Source organism: Trachypithecus francoisi, unplaced genomic scaffold (genome assembly GCF_009764315.1).
Source record: "Trachypithecus francoisi isolate TF-2019V2 unplaced genomic scaffold, Tfra_2.0 Lachesis_group13, whole genome shotgun sequence".
Classification (NCBI taxonomy): domain Eukaryota; kingdom Metazoa; phylum Chordata; class Mammalia; order Primates; family Cercopithecidae; genus Trachypithecus; species Trachypithecus francoisi.
The window spans coordinates 54,905,603-54,929,179 of record NW_022681458.1 but is presented as its reverse complement, the minus strand read 5'-3'; the positions used below and the strand labels follow the sequence as shown (position 1 = coordinate 54,929,179).

The 23,577-nt window shown below is 33.6% G+C and overlaps 1 protein-coding gene across 1 annotated transcript; it reads right to left on the bottom strand.

Moving 5' to 3' along the window:
• Positions 1-218: 218 nt before the first annotated feature.
• Positions 219-22,018, bottom strand: ZSWIM2 (zinc finger SWIM-type containing 2). Its single transcript, XM_033230927.1, is given in 10 exon segments — positions 219-1,459; positions 2,393-2,546; positions 5,217-5,329; positions 6,346-6,430; positions 9,690-9,938; positions 11,131-11,203; positions 11,206-11,340; positions 17,628-17,668; positions 20,570-20,646; positions 21,818-22,018. Coding segments are annotated over 10 exon segments (1,899 nt in total). The 5' UTR covers positions 21,983-22,018; the 3' UTR covers positions 219-652.
• Between the last annotated feature and the right edge of the window lie 1,559 nt (positions 22,019-23,577).

Below are 23,577 nucleotides of genomic sequence, written 5' to 3'. Positions count from 1 at the left end.
GTATTAAGAAATTTGGAAGTACTTATATAAGTTTCTTGAAAATAAAACAGTAAGACCATTATAAATGTGACATAGCTGATAGTATTTCATTTTATTTTCATTTCATGTATAAGAAAACTCCTTTATGGAGTTTTTTAAGTTTTTTTTTTTTTTTTTTATCAGTTTGTGGTAATTACTAGTGCAAGAAAAATGCAAAAAATACAGAAATACCGGGAAGTAATCCCTACATGTTATGTGCTACCATAAAAAATATTTGAAAACAGTGACTCAAAGTAGCAAACATCTATTTCCTTAATTTAAGTAAAAATCTATTTCCTTAAAGTAAAAATTTAAGATAATCAATCTATATATTATAAAGTTATTTTATTCTGATGTTTGCTAACATCAGAATAAAATAAGATAAAGGCTCTAAAAATTATTCATTATTTATAACATCCTGAATATACTCATGAAGACACCTGATGCTATAAGTAGTATAAGTAATAGAATCATTTCCTTTAAGTGTAGTGAGCTGTTTATAGGTAAGTAGGCAAATTCCAAGAGAGAATTTTATATATATTTGTCAAGACTATATGTGCTTTTTATGTTCTATATAAAACATTTTTTATGCTCAACATTCAAATATTTTCTAATAGTAAATAAAAATACCTTTTCACAATTGAACTCCTTCTATTATTAAAGATAGCTCAGTACCTTTTGTATTTACAGAGTGAGACACAGGCTGTCTTGACAGATGACTACATTTTTGTGTAATTTCCCCCATACAGTTATTATACCTTTTAGACAAACTAAGTTTAGCTGTGCTCCAATTGGCAATAAGATTGAAATCCTCTGGAAGTAAAGTTGATCTCTTATTGTCCTCTCTTATTTTAGTGCCAGGAGTCTTCTTTAGATTGTGGTTATTACATGTACAGCCTTTGGTCATCCGGCTTTGACTAGTGTGGTATTTTCCAATGATGCATGGACTTTCCATTGCAGTGGGACATATGATATTCTTATGAACAATAGGAGGAAGAAATGTTTGAGATGGTATTTTCCCAAATGATACCATGGGTAAATCTTGAAGATATCTGGGAAAATGTTGGCTAATTTTATATTCATAGGTTAATTTTCTTGAATTTGAATTATCTAATTGGATAGAGCATAGATTGTCTATTGGTATATTCTCACAGGCATCTTTTGGGCTTTGAGGTGTATTCAATTTATCAAAATTACACTGAGGTATGCTAGGTAAAATTCCAAGTCTATTTTGTTTTAAGACTAATCCAGTACCAGGAATAAAAAGATCTGGCTCCTTCTGCTTTGATAGATGAATGATGTCTCTGTTTGAAACAGATTGATGTGCTTGTCCATTCACTGCTGAATTTTTCCAAGTTAAAGGGTTATATATAACTTGTCCATCAATAGGGCACGAATTGCACTTGTGGAATAACCAATTGTCAATACATTTCCTGTGAAACTTTAAAAAAAGATAAGCTAATCAGAACTATACTAATCTTGTTTATAATATTATTCAAGTAAATTTCCCCCAGTTTCAGAATTGTATGATTTAAAATATTTAGCAAAATTGAAAAATAATTATTTATCAAATTTCATGAAAATATTTTGAAGGAATTCATTTCTAAATATAACTGATGTAGGGACTGATTTCCATTTTCTATATTAAAATGCAAAGCCTTTTATGGATAGCACTCATAATTTTGTTAAAAATTCTCTACTTAAAGCTATTAATTTCACTGCTAATTATTTCTAATGAAAATTATTTTAAAAGTCATAACCAACAGGGGTTGAAAATGGATCTGATAACAGTAAAATATAAAATAACAAATTAAATTTTTGGAAATAAAACAATTAGCCATTTTAAGTAAGGATGACTCTAAAACTTTATTACTGAAGCTTTGTTTATTTACTGAAGCAACTTTATTTCAGAAAAAAAGTTGGTTATCAACCACTATGTAGTTGCTTATCAATTATATAGTGATCAAGTAGTATTATCCTGATTCTAGTGAGTTCATATGAAATAATAATTGTCAACTTAGGCATTTCTGTTTCATCTTAAGACTCATAAAAATACATAGCAAAATATTAGTATTCTATAACCTTTTTCTTTCTACAGATAACTAAAGTAGATAAAGGAATCTAACTTAAAGTACCATTTTATCTTTCCTAGATAGTATATACAGAAATGAGTACTAATCAGTATAAACACATCCTCAGGGAGAAAGCTGCCTTCTCAATAGTCTCTGTGGCAGTTCTTTCCATGTGTGCTGTGCAATGCGAACACCTCTGTACAGAGTACAACTCAAAAGTAAAAGGACAGACTTAAATTGTCACTTCATTTGTGAAAATTGACCCTACAGGGAAAGTAAAACTAAAATGATGTGACTTTTACCTTGTGAGTACATGGTAGCAATCTTGTATGTTGACCAAGATGAAATGCCTTCAAACAAAGTAGACACTGGTAGCCTGGAGCAAGAAGCTTACTATTCTTAGTAATCAGTTGGAGAGGCAATGATCTTACAATGTGTTTTGGTGTGTAAACTTGGCTAAATGAGAAGAAGAGACATGAGTGTTTACATGTTATTATAGATCAGGAAGTGATCAATAGCACAGGTAAGTAGTCTCTATATAAATAATGCAATGAACCCTAGGTTTTCTTGAACTAAAGATAATCTCATATATTATAAAGTTAAAAAATCTATTTTATTGATCCTGAACAATATGGATCCAACTTCACAAAGAACAAAGTTTTTGGCCAGGTGCGGTGGCTCACACCTGTAATCCCAGCACTTTGGGAGACTGAGGTGGGTGCATTACCTGAGGTCAGGAGTTTGAGACCAGCCTGGCCAACATAGCGAAACCCCATCTCTAATAAAAATACAGAAAAATTAGCCAGGCATGGTAGTGGGTGCCTGTAATCCCAGCTACTCAAGAGGCTGTGGCAAGAGTATCCCTTGGACCCAGGAGGTGGAGGTTGCAGTGAGCCAAGATCACACCACTATACTCCAGCCTGGACGACATAGTGAGACTTCACCTTAAAAAAAAAAAAAAAAGTTTTAAGTAGTCATATCAAATAAAAACGCTAACCCAAAATTTTTGAGTTTGAGTTGCACTTTAAGGTCAATAAAATCAGACCATATACTCAAATTATAATATTTTAGTCTGAGTCAACACTTAGGCAACTGTTTAGAAAAATACAACCCAATTCACTCTGTCTTCTGGTAGGAAGTGAAGTGTATAGTAAATATTCCAGGCTACTATAGTAAATTGGTAGATCATAAGAGATAAGGAAATTTGTTTTTGTTTGGGGTATATTCTTATCACTTCCATATTGTTAGACTATGTTAATGTAACTCTAAAAGTAACAACTCCATTTTTTGTACCAAAAATACTGCCTGACATAACTAAGATGATATACTATGAATTAACTGCTATTTGATGCCATTGCAACTGGTAAAACAGATACAACAAATCTTTAAGAGAAAAAAAAAGTTTGGTTAAAAGGTCAGATATGTCCCTATCATTCAAAAGTCGTTCAGAACAAAGTTCAAATATATTCTTCAGAAAAGTTTGTACTTCTCATTACTCTGCAGATATATCCCCATCATATTAAAGAAATTGCTCTTACCAGGGTCATCTAATTTCAATGAAAATGTATATTTTTAGTACTCTTTTAACGTTGTTACCTACTGTTTCTTATCCTCAAATTCTCTTTATTTATTCCATTTTCTCTGCCTAAAATGTCCTTCTTCCCCTAATGTTCTCCTTCTGAACTCCCTGTCCCCCAATATCTCCTAAGTCCAACCATTAGTTATACAACTTAGCATTCTAACAGGATGAAGTATGATATCTGTGCAGGGAAAATGGAGTTGCAAAGCCTTTGTGTAGGCTCATTTGATGCTCCACAAGAGCTCTGGTCTCCAACGTGTGTGCAGTATCCATGGGCATGGGCTATATATCAGTTGAAGTTTGGATAGTGTGTATGTGCACGTGTGTGGGGGTATGGGTGTATTATATGTATGTGTGTGTGTGTATATATACATATATATATTTAGTGAGAACAAGCACATTTTTTGCTTAGTTGATTAACTGAAAGTATTTTTAGTTTCTATTTAATCCCATCCTTTAAAAGTTGTCTCTTTTCTATGTGTTTCATAATGTACACAATCTCTTAATATTATACGACAGGCTACATTTTCTTTCTTTCTATTTTTGAGATAGAGTCTCACTCTGTTGCCTAGGTTGGAGTACAGTATTGCCATTTCATCTTACTGCAACCTCTGGCTCCCAGGTTCAAGCAATTCTCCTGCCTCAGCCTCCCGAGTAGCTGGGATTACAGGTATGTGCCACAACTCTCCACTAATTTTTTTTTTTTTTTGTATTTTTTTGTATTTTTTTAGTAGAGACATGGTTTCACCATGTTGTCCAGGGTAGTCTTGAACTCCTGACCTCAGGTGATCCACCTGCTTTGGTCTACCAAAGTGCTAGGATTACAGGCTTGAGCCACGGCGCCCAGCCTAAATTTTCTGTAATTGAACAGGACTACTGCAAAAGGTCTGGAGACTTCTCCACTAATAATGTTCTGAATCAATGTTCTGAAATAAAACCAATGTGCTCAGCACTCTTCTTCCAACAGGGTGAAGTAGAGGGTAGAAAGAGGGAGAATGAAGCAAAAAAATTGGTCTCTTCCCCCAGAGGCCAATTATTTCAAAGGCAAATTTCAAATATATTTGAATCTGCTTTTATTTAAACATAACTGATGTCAGTTTCAATTCTACATTTATGTCGATCATTATTTGATTACTGAGGAAACCACTGTATCCCTAGTATCTAGTATAGTTTCTGGTCAAATTAAAAATAATAGATGAAATTATTTGAATATTTATTGTGTGTATTAACTCATTTCATACTCACAAAATTCCTACAAGATTGGTTTTAACAATTACTCCCATTTTAAAGATGAGGAAAATGTGGCAGATAGAAGTGAAGTAACTAGTCCACAAGTCACATAGACAATGTGTGGTTGAACTATGATTGGATTCAAGCAGTCTGACTCTACAGCCTTACTCTTCAACTGGATGGTACAATGCCACCTAGTATCTAAATGCTTAATAATAATTAAAGAATAAAAAGAGAATAAATACAACTTATTCAAATTGTAAAGTTATTCAAAGATTCGGTCATACAAGAAATATAAATTTTACTGGGAACCTCACTCTTGCTTTTTTTGAAAATGTGACATCTTTTCTTCTATCTCATTTTTAGTATCTATGTATTTTACGGCTTCATCTGTTCTTTTTTCTAGTGATCTCCATTTTTGGTTTCTTTTCTGTAATAGGTGAAAAGTAGATGTTACTTTGCAAAGTCATGGATATTTTCATTTTGTGGATAAAAATTAGTAGGTTGCATATCAATAATGTGAATAATACACAATTTTTTTTTTTGAGACGGAGTCTTACTCTGTCACCCAGGCTGGAGTGCAGTGGAACATTCTCGGCTCACTGCAAGCTCTACCCCCCGGGTTCATGCCATTCCTGCCTCAGCCTCCTGAGTAGCTGGGACTACAAGTGCCCGCCACCACGCCTGGCTAATTTTTTGTATTTTTAGTAGAGAATGAGGTTTCACCGTGTTAGCCAGGATGGTCTCTATCTCCTGACCTCATGCTCCGCCCACCTCGGCCTCCCAAGGTGCTGGGATTACAGGTGTGAGCCACTGCACCCGGCCAATACACAATATTTTTAAGCATATATATTATTTTTCAGCACGTTAAAGTATTTACAAATTGTTAGTGAGTCTCATGCTATTGCACAGCTACTATAATGGCATTACTTTTTAAGGTAAAAAATAACAATAATTGTGTATGTTTTATTTTATCTTGCCTGGTAAGCAGAAAGTAGTAGTATTATTCAACATCAGGAGATACTTTTAAAGTGTACGATTTAAATTATCCCAGTAAAATTCCATGTTTCGTTATTGTTTATGTAAGAAAATTTAAGAGAAAATCATAAATGTTTTGACTTTTCATTATAAGACAATTTGTAATGTTGACAGCTTTTTAAAAACTAATATTCAAGTTTGATGGCTATATTTTCTGTTCCGAAAATTTATTCATAATGTCATCAGATGTTTCTTATCATGTTAGATTTTATAAATTACCAGTGTAAGAACTGGTTGCTTTGTGAATCCTTATGAAAAAGAGTTCTCCTAAAAATATAGCTTTAGGTTTGTATTAAAAACCAATCAGCTCTGTTCCACAGTGTTGTTATTCTTCTTATTCTTAGACTGACTTAGCTCTACAACAGGACAAATAGAAACACTGTTTTACATTCAAGATGGATACTGTACCTCACGAAATGTAAACGTGTGGGAAAGATGGCAGCAGCTATCAAAACATTCCTGGCATAAGTGATATTCTATGCACTCGGTACACCTAAAAATACAAAACATCAAAACATGCAAGAAAAAACATCCTATTATTATGATGGTTTTGGGTGAAAAATTCAGACCAAAACTTCCTGGGAACAATTCAAACATGACAAGGATCATCTCAAGTCACACTGTGTATTAGTTTCCTGTCGCTGCTATAAAAATTTGCTACAAACTTAGCTTAAACTGCACAAATGTATTATCTTACTCCTCCATAGGATAGAAGTCTGAGATGAGTTTCTGTGTGCTAAAACCGACGGTTTGGCAGGGTTGTGTTACTTTTAGGGGGCTCTAGGGGAGAATCTATTTCCTTGCTCTTTCCATCTTCTAGAGCAGGGGTCCCCAACCCCAGGCGCTGACCTGGTCTGTGGCCTGTTTGGAACCGGGACATACAGCAGGAGGTGAATTGTGGAAGAGCAAATCTCCACCTTCTGTCAGATCAGAGGTGGCATCAGATTCTCATAGGAGTGTGAACTGTATTGTGAACTGCGCACATGAGAGATCTAGGTTGTGTGCTCCTTATGAAAATCTAGTACCTGATGGTCTGAGGTGGAACAGTCTCATCCTGAAACCATCCCCCAATAACCCCTGTAGAAAAATTGTCTTCCACAAAACTGGTCGCTGGTGCCAAAATGTTTGAGGACTGCTGTTCTAGAGGCTGCCTACATTTATTAGCTTGTGACCATTTCAAAACAAAGAAAGTAGCATCTCTCTGCCTTTCTTCCACAATCACATTTCCCTCTGACTTTCTTGCCTCCCTCTTCTACTTTTAAGAACCTATATGATTACACAAGGCTTATTCAAGCAATCCAGGATAACCTCTTTATTTCAAGGTCAGTGATTAGAAACCTTAATTTCCTCTGAAACCTTAATTCCTCTATGACATATAAGTTCTGGGCATAAGGATGTGGACGTTTTAGGAAGTCTATTATTTTGTCCACCACATGCCCCTTCCATGATGCCTTCTCAGACTACCTTAGCTTTCATTTACCTCTTTCTCTACATTCTTATAGGATCTACAGTCTATTAGATACTCTGTCACTTGATTATCCAGTGCTGCTTTCCGGTTGTTTCATGAGTGCCAGAGTTAGAGTTGGCAGCATACTTCTTGAAAATAAAAATTATATTCTTTCTTTCCCACAGAATGGAAAAAGGTAAACATAAACGATCTCAGTAAAAACTATTGACAAGTCAAAAAAAAACCACTTTCCATAAAAGCCCAATCTAAAAGTTATATTGTTTATAAAAATTTTGTCACAAGCAGAGGATTTTAAATTACTTGCAGCATAATTTACCAAACTGAAAATATTCTGAGCAGTAATCAAGTAAACTTATTATTCAAGTTATCAAATATTTAGAAGATTATCGCCATGAGAAATTTAAGAAAATATGTTCCTCAGACATCTTAAAAGAAGCAAATGCTAATTTATTCATTATTACTCTTTGTACATACAGGGAAGATTTTAATAATTAACAGCAATGGGTTGAAGAAATGGTGCCATTTATTCAATACATCAAAATATGTTGGGCTAAAAAAAGTTAAGCATCTCTGTATTTTAACATATATCTAGTAATTTTGGAATTAACCTCTTAAAAGATGAAGTAGTTAAATTCTGAAATTCTAATGAAGAAGGAATGAAGAAACTTTCTAGTTAATCTTGTCTCCTACTCAACGTGTTCCTAAAAGAAATGGAAATACTTTTCCAGACTGATGACTGAAATGTCAGTACTCGAGGGAATGGAAGATGGATGGAGTCACAAACATTGAAAATGCATTCTTTAATTTGTAAAAGAGAATGGAGACAGAGATGAGTAATTGTTAGCAAGATCCCTAGAGGAGAAGTTATGAGACAAGAAAAGATTCTCAAAGGAGAGTGTAGGGTCACTAGTGGGCAGGCGGCAGGATAGTGGGTCATGTGTTTACTTAGTAGGAAGAATAATGCCCAAGGACAGAAAAAGCAGTCAGAAAGCTCTGAGTGACAGGAGTGTACTGTCATCAACAACATACCTAAAAGCAAGATTTATACTAAAGTTGTATGTAAACCATTTGGGGAACATTGATTGTAAGCACTGAGAATTTTATACTGTGGCCCTCACATGTCCTTGTTCCCCCACATGTCCCAGCCCCCTCTTTCACATGTGACATTAGCCCCTACCTCACTGGTGCTATCCACCCCTCTTGAGAAAATTTAAATTGCCCATATGACGGCTGCTAATACCAAAGATCAAGTCCTTCCTTTTCCTGGAATCCTCTTTAAACAACATTCCTGAACCTAGCTAAATACCTCTTGCTAAAAGTTTGTAAACATTCTGTACTTCCTCCCCAAGTTGGAGTCCTCCCTAGGAGCCTTCTGAGGCCAGCCATTTTCCAGCAAACACTTTTGTGAATAATTAACTTTCTTCTGTGTAACACATACAGAAAACAAAACTAAATTCAAAGGAGATAGGTATAATTTGCTGTTGGGTGTGATAATGTTTTATGGCTTTATGAGTTTTAATATATATATAATTTAAATTGGGCTCATCATAATGTAATTCAAGAAGGCTGAAAAATAAACTGATGCATTTCAAAAAAATGTAACAAAGATTGAAATAATGTTTTCTTATTAATGTACTGTTAACTTAAAATTTTAATTAAGAAAATACAATTTCCTAGGCATAGCAATTAATTTATGTTTTATCGTGAGAATTGTGGGGAAGTTTGAGGGTTACTCACAGTGAAAATTGTTTTCTCTAATAATTACTATGTTTTTGTAGTTGTTGTTTAAGTATAAGATATGAAAGAAAGTAAAACCTGTACTCATTGCAATTTGGAGTAGAGAGGACTGGATTAAATATTCAGTCAATCTAGTCAATGTCCCTCTGGCCCAATCTTTGGAATTTTTGGAACTGACCTCAAAGGTAGTTCAAATAAAGTTACAGACGGTGAGAGATCCAGCAAGGCTCTGAGCTTGGAAACTCATCTAGGCTAAAGCCACCTATCCTGTGTCCAGAGCTTCTGGGATGGGGTGCTACTTCAGACCCAATCTAGACCAGAGCTCAAAACAATACCCTTGCACAGAAGAAAATAAAATGATTGGAGTTCCTGAGATACTGGACTGAGATAGAGGTCAGTCTGTAAGTCCTAAATAAGCAGTTGTCACACAAGTCAAACAGTATATGCAGGAAGAGAGAGGCTATAGAATGGGTGCTCTAATGCTCAAAGTTTCCTGATATAAAAAAATAAAAAGAACACATGCTTATAGTTTACAGAGAACACTTACTTATAACACTTCCCCTCAATTGGAAATTGTTTGCAGTTATTACAGGGAATTCCAAGGTGTTTGTCCAGTCTCTCTTTCTCTGCTGCAGTTACAAGTTTGCTAGAGTTTTTGAACTCCTCCAAAATAAGTTTTAATGGTGCAAATTCTTTCCTGCACAGCGGACATTTCAACATGGAAGTGTTTGATGTACTCTGATAATTAGCTAAGATTTTCATGCATTTTATATGAATACTATTGCCACAGCCAAACCTATGAGAGATAAAAATTCAAGTTTATCATTTGTATAGAGCAGTTTTATATATCCATTGTATATACATATTACATATATATTTATATAAGTAAAATTTCCTGTGCTACCATCTTTATTCCACATAAAAATAGATTCTGAACTGATTTTCAGCTATAGCTTGATTACATACACACACACACTCACTCACTCTAGTAATCTATCATGTTTAATACATCAGAATTCCAAACTTAAATTTTCCTTCATTGCAATGAAATGGTGAAAGATTTTGCAACATTAAAATATTTTCATTTGTAAAGTAAGAATGAATATAGGCTTAACACAAAGGAAAATAATAATAATTATTTTAATAAAATGGTTCACTGAGAGCAGGGGTGCCACCATACTTTTCCAGAAGTCACATAGTACATGGTGGTACCAAAGAAATAGCTGCTGAGAGAAATACTATTTTGGAAAGTAGTTAATAATTTTACAATATGCAATAGAAACAGACATGAACAACTACAGTGTGTACAAAAGTTTTGTTAAATTATCAGAAGAAAAAAGAATGATCAGGAGAAAAAGATAGCAATGGCAAATGGCTGTCCAAATTTTTCAAGTCCAACCTTATAGTGCTGTGAAGAAAAGTATGAACATTAGACTCTCAGTAAACATTTGTGGATATGTGAAAATTGAATTATTTAGGTTTAAAGATAGAATTTTGAAAAACTGAAAATAATTTTTGTAATTTCAAAATAAAATAATCTTTACTTCCAGAGAAGTCTTTATAACTATAATAAGCCATAACATTTATTCATGTGTATAAAATAAAAACACAAAAATTGCTCTACTCTTGTTACTTAAGGTAGGAGGAGGAATAATTGTGGAATTATGCTTCAATTTTTACCCTCGTAATGTAGCTCAGAAAGATTTAGAGTAAGAGTATATATTTAGCTCACAACATATATACACACATATATATGTTGTTTCCTAACATATATAATATATATTATAATATATGTAAATATATATACTATATATAAAAATATATAATATATGTGTGTGTGTTAGGAAACAAAGGAATTTAATTAAGTATAAATTAGCGGTAGGTAAGGTTGCCTATTTTTCCCTTATCAAGTCTTCTAAGGTAATAAATCACAAATATGTTTTATAATTTTTAATTAGTTTTAAGAATCCAAAGAAAAAATACATCACCTGCAAAAGGTGACAGGAAGCTTTTTCTCTAAAAGTAGCTCTTGACAAATAGAGCAGATATCCTCGGAATCAATTCCTTCTGTTTAATGTACCCATCTTCTTCAACATGTTCATTGTGGTCATTTGTTCCTGGTTGGGGAGTTTGAACTCGATGTATCCCCTGAAGCAAGTCACTTATCTCTCTTTCTCCAAGACCCAATTGTAAAGCAGCTAGTGAAAAATCCCAAAGTATTGAAATTCAGTCACAAAATTGGAGCTACAGAGAGGTAACAACTTATGCTGAAAGTTAGAATTTTCTTTCAAATATCAGAGAGACAGTTTTGACTGAATTATCACACTGACATTGACCACTTCTTTACATTTTTTTCATAGCCAAAATGTCACAAGAGAGTCATATGAAAAAATATAAAATTTTTTTTTTCCTGTTACTAAAAAAGAGTCAATGCAAACAGTGCACTTGAATATGATAGTGTTCATCCTTGGATTGGTGTTACAATCGTGTCTTATACTTTGAGCTGTTCACTTGTCCATAAACAAATATTTTATGAACATATAAGAATATTAAAATAAATGGGACATGAATACATAAGGAGGAAACTGATATCTGAGTAGCTACTGTAATTATTTGTTGGATGAATAAGTGAATTAAAAAATAATGGAAGAGCAAGACTTAACTAATTGTAAATATTTTCTGTTTCTGTTTTGCGTACCTACAAAAGAGTGTCTCAGCCTCGTCCTCAACAGATTTGGTCAGCGGTTCTCAGGACAATCTATTAGTTACTATATTGCCTGCACCATTAGCATGTGCATGTTTTGAATTCTGAATTTTCTCCATTCTGCAATCCTTAAGGTAATGATATTCTAAGTGCCTATAGTTTTGATCAGGGAATCCTAGATTCTTTATTCCTTGGCCCATCTCTTTGCTGCTTCCCCCTTCCCTCTCCTACTCCTGAACATGTCATAATTTAAATGCTAGTTGTTATCGGTCCCCTGCTTTCTATTCATTTTATGTATCTTTTTACTATATATGTATTAAAAATTATTTCCAAGATAATAAAATGCTCTGTTTTTCTGGAAAGACTCCCCAACTAAACACTAAAAACACTGAAAACATCACAGTTACATTTCAATACAGAAATCGCGGCTCCCTGTCTGAGGTGGAATGGCAAGTGGACTGTGGAAGGGCATCATACATTAATTAACCATTACTTTGGGGAAGAAGGGCTATTTGTCACAGAGACACAGCAACATCTGCTCTCTAAAACGGAGAGAAAAATAAATAACAAAATATTGTGCTTTGGGGAATAAAGATGCACAGGGTCACCAGAAATACTGAAGAATAAAATTTCATAAAAGAAGCTGGCAACAAACTGTTCTGTGTGGTAAAATGTGAACTAGAAAATAAAAGGAAGAAACAAACTCTTCTAAAGTGAATTTGGAAAAATTAATGCATAAGATTATACAGGAATATTTTGAAAGAGAAGAGCAAGGCAACTAATCTAAACTGACATCACAATGTGTTGTACAAGTAATAAATGTAATAATATATGAGATGCTCTAAATAATAAACATTGTTAAACAAAGAGCAAAATAAGTATTATCTAATAACTGTTACTGAGATAACTGGGTGGCAATATGGAGAAAATTAACTCAAACCAAATACCAACCTCCAACTTATACCAAAACAACTACACACTGATGCTATTATATAATGAAGAACAACAATGATAAAAAGAGCAGAAAAAAAAACTCCAAAGAACTATTGATACTATGGAAGAAAGACAATTTTTAAAGGGTCGAAACAATAAACATGAAAAGAACAGATGATCCGATTTAATAACACAAAAATTCATATGTGTAACAAAATTGAATAAAGTCATAGAGAAAAATTTATAGCAGATTAGAAAAACATTTGAAAAAAGTAATGCTTATAATAATTAAGAAATGTTTGCAGTTTTATCCTAATAAATAGCCAAAATACAATTCACGTAAAACACAAATAGTAAACAAGGCAGTGGAAGATGTTCAATTTTATTTGCATCAAAGGCAAATGAGTTGAAATAAGAATAAAGCACAGACACTAAATAAAACTGACTGAATAAACACTATCATAAATGTTATGATTTGTTTGTCTTATGTTATTTCTTACCCTAGAACTTAAAGTATAATTTAAAAAAAAGGTATTTGAAGACATTTTAGATCTTCCTAAAATTTATTTATCCTCTGGTATAAATAAATATACCAGAGAATAGAAACTCTTTTCTTATTTCATTTACCAGGCATGGATAGATTACTATGAACCTTGTATCTGGTATTTTCCTCCTTTGTGTGGCTGTCTTTCTTTCCAAAATTATAGAAATATTACTAACATGGAAAAATATTTCTATGTGTCTCTATTTTCATATTTCTTAAAAATGCTGTTAATATCCTTTGTATGCTTAAGTACTACAATTAAAATGTGCCAAAAACAGGAATCCAAAAAACAAATAAAACTTAAAGAAATTGACATTATGCTGAAATCACTGTAAATCAGCAAAAGTATTCTGACAACATATTTGGCAGTACATATGAGGAGAAGACATAAAAATATTAACACTTCTACTCCAAAACACAATAAGACTTTAGGCTAAGGAAATAGTTGAAAAGAACAAAAAGCTTCATATACAAAGAATATAACAAGTAGTTAGAAATAAATGCTTAATAGTGGAAGAAAGTTAAATTGCTTATAATATACCATATTTAGTGAAATATTAGCTAGCCTTTGATGACTTTTAATGAAAGTCATTATATAGCAGAGATTATATAGCATTGAAAATATAAAGTAGCCAGGCGCGGTGGCTCACGCCTGTAACCCCAGCACTTTGGGAGGCCGAGGAGGGCGGATTACGAGGTCGTCAGGAGATCGAGACCATCCTGGCTAACACGGTGAAACCCCGTTTCTACTAAGAAAAAAAAAAAAAATACAAAAAAATTAGCCAGGTGTGGTGGCAGGCGCCTGTAGTCCCAGCTACTCAGAAGGCTGAGGTAGGAGAATGGCATGAACCCGGGAGGCGGAGCTTGAAGTGAGCCAAGTTCTTGCCACTGCACTCCAGCCTGGGCGACAGAGCGAGACTCCATCTCAAACAAAAAATAAAACATAAAAAATAAATAAATAAAGTAACAATGTCTGATAAAAGCAGAAAACATCATTCTGACAGAATATTAGGCTGTTTTATGATATATATAAAATCATAAACAAAAATAGAAAATAAAAAGTTTACATCTTTCTGGTGAGAATTTAGAAAGATTTCCTTTAATGAAGTTTTAATTTTATTCATAAATATTTAATTCCAAAAAGAACAGATAGTATTCACTAGTTATTGTATTTAAAAGGAACTATCAGGTGGTAAATCTAGCTTTTGTTGGGAAAATGTTTGTGAAAAAAAGAATGTTCAGCGTTCAAAAATTAACATTTTTCATAATAAAATTCCCACATAATCATTTTTTGTCGGTCTTTGAAAAGAAAAGAGAGTCTCAGGTTTCTTATATGCAACACTGGAATGTAGATAATTGCTTCCAGATTCCTTTTAGAAAAGAATCTCTGAACGATGTTCAAAACATTCCTCTTCCATTACAAGTAACATTCCCTCCACACTTATTTAAATACTACACATAATCCTAAGGAGTAGTTATTTATAGTTTTCTTTATTTTTCATATATGTTTATTCTAGCTTTAATTTAAATGATAAATTCTAAGATCACTAAGACTTACTTTCTTTGAATATTATTACACTCTCTAGTATTATTTTGTACACATGGGATTTTCTCAATGTTTACTAATTAAAATTTATTTTAAATACAAAAGATATAAAAAATCTTTATTACAGAAGGAAGTATAAATTCTCAAATTATATAGGATTAATTTTAAACATTAAAAAATTCCCTACTGTAGACTGAATGGTTGCTGTCTTCAATAAGTGCAAAGAATAATAATACAATGTAAAATATTAAATTGATCAATACAAAATTGCTGTGTTTGCAGATGAAAGACATTCATATACTAGCAATACATATTTTTCAATTTATAAAAAGCATCCAGCAGAGCTCCTGGCTAATATGTGGTACAATAAATATTTGTTGAATTTAATTGGGTAGAACTACACTGTTGAATATTGTAGCCATTAGCCATAGGTAGCTATTGTGTACTTGAAATTTGACGAGTGTGACTGACAAAACAAATTTTAAATTTTGTTAAATTAAAAATTTAGTTTTTAACTTAAAGCTGATAATCTATAGTTAAAGAAAAATCTATAAGTATGTAACAATTTGGATATGTGAATCTATTTTTCAACTGAAAAGTTTGACGAAGTCTATATACAGATCAAATATTTCCATTGAAAATATAGTGTCAGAGTTGAGATCTACTGTAAGTATAACAAACACGCTAGATTTTGAAGACTTAATATAAAAAAAGTAAAATAGCTGATAACTTTTATATTGATTACATGTTGATACAATAATATTTTGATGTACTGGGTTAAGTTAAAATACATATTAAAATTACTTCCCTGTTTCTTTTTACTTCTTTTAATATGGCTACTAGAAAATTACATATGGGGCCGGGCGCGGTGGCTCAAGCCTGTAATCCCAGCACTTTGGGAGGCCGAGACGGGCGGATCACAAGGTCAGGAGATCGAGACCACCCTGGCTAACACAGTGAAACCCCGTCTCTACTAAAAAATACAAAAAAAAAAAAAAAAACAACTAGCCGGGCGAGGTGGCGGGCGCCTGTAGTCCCAGCTACTCGGGAGACTGAGGCAGGAGAATGGCGTAAACCTGGGAGGGGGAGCTTGCAGTGAGCTGAGATCCGGCCACTGCACTCCAGCCTGGGCGACAGAGCGAGACCCCGTCTCAAAAAAAAAAAAGAAAAAGAAAAAGAAAAAGAAAATTACGTATGTATGTTATATTTCTATTGGACAGCCTCAGTATCGAAGTTTGTGAAAATGATATGGAAGAATAGCGTAGAGAATAAGACTTTGGAGAAAGGTCAACATTTAACTTCAGTGAATACAATGGAGAAGTCAAAAAGAAAACAATATATATAAAATCATACAACCTAGTCATCATGCATGAAGGGACTGAGAGAGAGGATTAAGAAGAGGCTGACATTTTAGAAAGAATCTGTCTATCTGGAGGGTGAAAGACAAAGTGCAAAGTGCAGGCATTGGAAACAAGGAGGCTACTTAGAATGGTACTAAGGGCTGAGGAAAGTGGAACAAAGGTAAGAATGAGCATGGAGAAATAGAAACACTTGAGAAATATGTAGGATGTAAAACAAGCAGGATTTGTGGTATGGGTAGATATATGGCAGAAGAGAACGAGAGAGAAAAAATCAGAGAGAATATCAAGGTTTATAGCTTTGAAGAGAAAATAAAAAGGAAAGCCACTATGTGAGGCAGGGAATCTAAGAGCGGAGCACAGATGGAGAAGTCAGTATTTAAGATGCCCATGGGACCTCCAAATTGAGCTGCCCCAGAAGGCAACTGGAAATATCGGTCTGCTGGTAAGATTGGGAATCACCGTACAGAGTTAACAGTTGGAGGCATGGAAAATGGGGGACATTGCTAGAAAAATATGTAGAGTGAAAAGAGAAAAATCCCTGTGAAACACTAATGGTAATTTATTATCTGGGATAATTTAAAAAATATGTCTACTGTGATTGTAATTCTATAATAGCTAGGGGGAAATAAACTTGCCTAAATAAAACAAATCCTTTTTGAATAGAAAAAAATAAAAAACTAATTATCACTTTAATTATTCATTAATATCAGAAAATTTATTAATACTTTTAGAAATGCAGTTCTCAGATGGGTCTAGTATAGGTCAAACAATTCCTTAACTGCAGTTAACCCTTTCACAATGACAGTATCTTTATTATAAAATGTACAAATTTAAGTGACCTGTATTGCAATTATTTTTCTTTCTCTCTTATTTTTGAGAACTCTGTAATTTAAATTTATATAAATATATAACTGACTCTAAACTCAATTTAAGAACTCACTTAAAAACTACATTTTACTCTGCTTTTGTTTTGCAAAAAAAATTTCATTCAGCAAACATTTTTGAATAAAACAATGTGCCATACCAACAGTTTATTTCTGGGATCTAAAAAAATCACATTCGCTGTTTTTCTCACAATTAAAATAATTTTAGACACAGAAATCACTGTAACCTTTTCTTAGAATACATAAATGTTTTTCTACTTAATAACTGGCCATTGTTTCATACTTGTTTTTATTAAGTGCCTATGAGTTTGAAAATGACATGTAAAGTTACATTTTTTTAAGATGAAAAATGTTCCAAGTGTCTTAAGTTTAAGAAGCTGAGCTACTGATAGTTACCAGATTCCCTAGAAGAATAACCATCTAAATTTAGAAAATGTTAAATAAAAAAATTCTTATATTTTTTAACTTTAAATTAGTAAAATAAAAACAAAAAACCCAAACCCCAAAACTTACATTCATGGTTCCTTGGAAGCCTGAATTTTTTCAACAAGACCCTAACATTCACAAGTAGAAAAAAAATTGAGACATTTATTTTTGACATAAACTCAAAAGACATTTAAAAATATTTAGAATAGAAACTGAATTATAAGATTTATATTATGGGAAGTGTTATGAATAAACTTAAAACTCATCAATTTTCTCTTATAATAGTTGCTAAGCTTATATTTTAAAATAAGCATATGTGAAAAAAGTATGATTAGTGAAAACAAATGACAGCTGGTGTCAAGAGATTTGTCAGACAGAGTCCACTTATTTCTTATGACATACAGTTATTCACAGGGAAAGGATAAAGAGGGGATTTAGGTATTTATGATACTGCCTTAAATTTCTCTGGAAATGGAATAATTTTCTGGATAGTGTACCAAATGGCTGTTTTCCTACATACAACTCTTTAACACATGATAGAAAAAAATATTTAAAAATTTTACCAATTAAAATGGAATGCAACTTTTTTTAAAAGGTGGGAAATACCTATTAAATTATTATTCAATGACACTATATATACTTTAGTATGTGAAACACTGATTGTATTTCCATTTACTTGATGGTTACAATATTGTACAACGTGAGTTATATAATAAAAGAGAATACCCTTCCCCTGACATAAAATGAAAATGGAAAAAAACCCTATTTTAAATATAATCATGATACCAAATTGTAAGTTGTGAAAGGACCATATTTTATCTTTATGTCAACTAGAGTAAATAACTTGTGTCAAAATAAAAGAGCAAAATAAGTCAAAACATTAGAAATAATTATATAACGTTTTTTACTTGTAAAGACAAGCGCTAGAAATGTGAAAGTCATAATCTTTTCTTAATTTCTTATTTTTTCATGTTAACTATCAAATTAAAATAATATTAATAATTTATTAGTATGAGTATAGGTAGGCAAAACAAAAGGAGTTGATTTGTATTTAAATTAGAGGTTTTTTTTTTTCTTTTCTAGAGGTTAATTACCCTACAAATAGATTCTGACACTAGAGGAAAAATTTCAGATTTAATAGACATAATCTTCAATGGAGTTCTACTTCTATCTTCAAAGATTTATAGTTAAAGTCAACGAAATTAGACACTAGCGAAATGACATCCTATTCAATAAATGGTGCTGGGAAAATTGGCTAGCCATATGCAGAAGAAGGAAAGTGGACTCATAGCTTTCACCATATACTAAAATTAACTCAAGATGGATTAAAGACCTAAATGGAGACTGTAAACTACAAAAAACTTGGAAAATTGAAGAAAAACTAGGAAACTCTTCCAGACATTGGCCTGGGCAAAGAATTTATGATCAAGTCTTCATAAGCAAACACAACAAAAAGAAAAATAGTTTGATGGACTTAAACTATAAAGCTTCTGCACAGCAAATGAAACAATCAACAGAGTAAACAGACAACCTAAAGAATGGTAAGAAACATTTACAAACTATGTTGACAAAAGGCTAACATCCTGAATTTATGAGAACTGAAATAACTCAACAAGATAAAACCTAATAACCTCATTAAAAAGTGGGCAAAGGACATGAATAGACATTTTTCAAAAGAAGATATACAAGTGGCCAACAAACATATAATAAAATGCTCAACATCACTAATCATCAGAGAAATGGAAATTATAACCACAATGAGATAGCATCTTATACATGTCATAATGACTATTATTAAAAAGTCCAAAAACAACAAATGTCGATAAGGACCTGGAGAAAGGGGAATGCTTATATAGTGTTGCTAGGAATGTAAATTAGTTCAACCTTTATGAAAAACAGTATGGAGATTCCTCAAAAAGCTAAAAATAGAACTACCATGACTCAGCAATCCTATTCCTGGGTATATGTCTACAGGGCAAGAAATAATTATATTGAAAAGATACCTGAACTCATATGTTTATCACAGCACTATTCACAACAGCAAAGATGTGGAGTCAACATAAGTATCCATAATGGTGTGCTGGATACATAAAACGTGGTATATAAATATACCACATTAATAAAATGTGTGTGTGTGTGTATGTATATAAATATAATACAACTCAGCCATAAAAATTAATGAAATCATGTCTTTTGTAGTCGCATGGATGGGACTAGAGGCCATTATCCTAAGTTAAACAATTCAGAAATAGAAAGTCAAATACTGTATGTTCTCAGTTGTAAGTGAAAGCTAAACAATGGGTCATATGGACATAGAGAGTGAAATAAGACATCAGAGACTATAAAAACTGGGAGGATGGGAAGGGAGTAGAGGCTGAAAAATCACTTAATAGGTACAATGTTCAGTATTGGGGTGATTAGTACACTCAAAGTCCAGACTTCACCATTATGCAATATATGCATGTAAGAAACCTGAACTTGTACCCCCTAAATATATAAAAATAAATGAAAAATTTAAAAGTGCTTCATAGTCAAATGTTAATTGAAAAGGAAAATATTTTGCAACTTGACTGCCATAGGCCAAGACAGAAAAGGTGAATACTTTCAACCTATGTATACATGTAGAAAATGGAACATTTGCTATTCAAGAAAATGTGATTTTGGAAACACAATTTGTTGAAGCACAGCAATATCTCAAATGAACCACATAATTATCATCAGTGATAAGATCAGGATTTTCCCCCCTGTTTTATAGTTAGATTTCACATTCGTACATGAGAATCTAAAATTGATTTTTTCTATTTAAAAGCATTAACATTATAAAATGTTTCCCAATTTAAACGTTATTCAGTTTTCAGAATAAAATGAAATACTGAAAATTTTATTGGTAAGCTATGACCATTTTAACTTTATATTCCCCAAGCACCAAATTTCTTTAATTTTGTTGTTATTCAAACCATGAAAAAGGCAAAATATGTAACACACCAATATGCTCTTTTGTGGAAGATCTTCATTGAAAAATCACTTACCAGCAGATATGCTTACAAAGTTCCCCTCCTTTCAGAAATGTGGAACAGTTACAAACATGAGGATTTCCTAGAAAAACCTTTAAAAGAAAAATGCATAAAAAGATCAGTAAAATTTGAGAGAGCAAAACTGAGTTAATAAAAGAGATTTGAAGAGGTAATTTAGTTTAGGTGATTCAAAAAGGTTGAATAGATTCTATCGGAGAATCTTAACTCTTGATACCAGGCTCTAGGCTGATTTTTCATTTCATTATTTGTCTTTGTTAGCAAATTAACAAATTAAGATGGTTTTAAAGTGACCTGCCGTTAAGCAGGTGAAAATAAATCTAATTTCCAAAGTCAAAAGAGAAAAAAAGCAAAAATCAACCCATAAATTCCTTACTGTAAAAAAATTCTCCTTTGGGGTGGAGCTAAGCACTTTTGTAAGGCAGCTCATTTTGGATTTTTGTTTGGTGCATTTGAGTCGGTGAATTTATTTATTCAAGAGGACAAAATTTATTCACCAAGACTAGTGTGGCTAAAACAATCAAATACAGTAAGTATTGAAGCAACAAAGTAAAAAATATGCTTTAAATAAGCACAGACTAGTAAATTGCATTCAACTCTTAAACTGCATGGCATTAACTTAAAATTTTATAAGTCAACTCCTAGGAGGTAGTGCAGTGGCTGATTTTTGAGTGGTTAAGGGTGGAATATGCAAATATGAAACATCTGTGGTCTTTCAGCCAACTTGAATTTTTATTCATTAATACCTTTCCAAGGTATTGCCATTTAAACCATCCTTTAATAGAGCCTTCATATGATTTCAGAGTGAGCAAAGAGTAAAGGGAAACCTATTTATTTATTTAGAAAATATTTACAGTATGCTAGCAGATTGTAGAATTTTCATTTCGTTTGATTTACATGACTAAAGACCACTAACAACGGATCCAAGAACACATGTAATGCAAACCAGATATTCATATAAAGCCTCTGACATTTTCAAGCCTAAAGATCAAGAGCCATCATCTTTTACAAGAGTTGCAGTTTGAAGTCTTAACCTCCAAAAAATAAACTTCCAATAAATACTATTTCCTTCTGTAATTTGCACGTCTTTTAGGGTCTGGAACACTCGCGGGGAGACGCTTTCGGGGGTGAGGCAGCAAGTATCAGCAGGGATTGTGATGGTGGCTATGCACATTGGGTATGCCAGGAGGGGAACACGGTGGGCGGGGATGGTGGCGAAGTAGGGGCGGTAGAGGCGGTAGTTACTCGGAAATCCATGTATTCCGGCTCTTCCTCCCTCAGCAGGAAGCCAGTGGGGCCCATCTCTCGTAGGAGGTATATGCTGCTACTCAGTGCCTGGTGTTGGTGCCAGCTGAGCCTCTCGCTCAAGTGTCTTCTCCTTTCAGAGGCCTTATAGCCTCGACGAAGCATCCTGGCTAGGCGGAGGCGGCCCCTCTGCTGGGCTCACTAAGGTGCCAACCGGTCTCCAAGACAACGGCGTGCAGGCTGGTTGCCTTGGTGACGATGGTTGGGCTCCGCGCTATCCCCGCGTGCCTTGCGCAGAAGAAAAGCGGGCGACAAAGGTGCGGGATGGCGTGGATTTCGCAACTCGCCCCAGCCTCCCCTGCATTTTGAAGCGACGCCCTTGACTGAGGCGTGTCTTTAATAATCATCTGGCCGATTTGGAAGCTGGCAGCCGAAGGCATAGTTGTCCGTTTTCTTGGGTTCCTTCTGCTTCCTCGGGGCAGAGATGGTAAAATCTACGTGTTAGGACAGTTTCTAACCCAATTGCAGTCTGGGCTCTGGATGCTAAAATTATCCTGTGATGATTCATCATCTTTAACAAAAAGCCAAGGTTATGGAGCCCAGAGTGATTTTTGACGGTCAACAGTATTCCACAAACGTTTTCTGATTGCTCACTATGTGCATAGATTGACCAAGTCTCTGGGGGTAGATGTAGAAGACAGGAGTTCTAAACCCTAGGAAGTGCGTCATCCGTAGTGGGCCGGCTGTAGTCCCAACTACCTAGGAGGAAGCTAGATCCTTAAGCCATTTCTCTCTCTCTCTCTCTCTCTCTCTCTCTCTCTCTCTCTCTCTCTCTCTCTCTCTCTCTCTCCTTCTCTCTCTCTCTGCCTTCTCTCTCTCTCTTTCTCTCTCTGTGTGTATGTGTGTGTGTTGGAGGGGAAATGGTCTTCCAAGTGAGGGAACATTTTTTAATTGCATATTTGGGTAGGGGTGGGTGTTGGGGATGGTACAGCCAGAATGGTGGATGGTGGTACATCCTGAATGGTGGCACAGAATCCGTTGACTATGGGTACATGAAACTTACAAATCTGTATACTAAGGAATAAGAGTTTCAAGGTATGCAGTATTTGTACCTCTAATGATTTAAATTGTCTCTGAGCTTTGTTTACCACGTTTTAGGGGGAAAACTGTAATAAAGTATGGGTCAACATTTTGAGTCATAATTACTGAAAAAAGAAGCCATATTACTAGAATCTCTATAGGAAATTAAAAGCGGGAGATAGCACTACTTGGAGGCCCAGTAACCTTTGCCTTGGTGGCCAAAGATAGAGGATTTTTGTCCTATTTTATCATGGGCAGAAATCATAACTAGATTATGTAAACAGCAGGAAAGTTCTCAGAAAATGGCAAAGGCAAAAGATGAAAGAAGATGATGGTATTTGCATCTTTCACATGTGAGACAACTGGCTAAACATCATCCAACCCTTAAAATCTTAGGTCTGAAGTCTAAGGTTTTAATTTACTAAATTTTATTTTTAATCTCTTATTCTGACTAATAACAACTCATATTCATACTACCATACTCCCAACTTTAGAATCAATTTAATGGTACTAGATGTTAAAGCAATACATTATATAACATTAGAAAAAAACTCACATATCAAGAGCAAAAGAAATTATAAATTGGATTAAATTATTTTACATATTGATATGTATAATTTTAAAAACTCAATAAATTAATGACAATCTATATTTGCTATATAATATGATGAGTTGGGCTT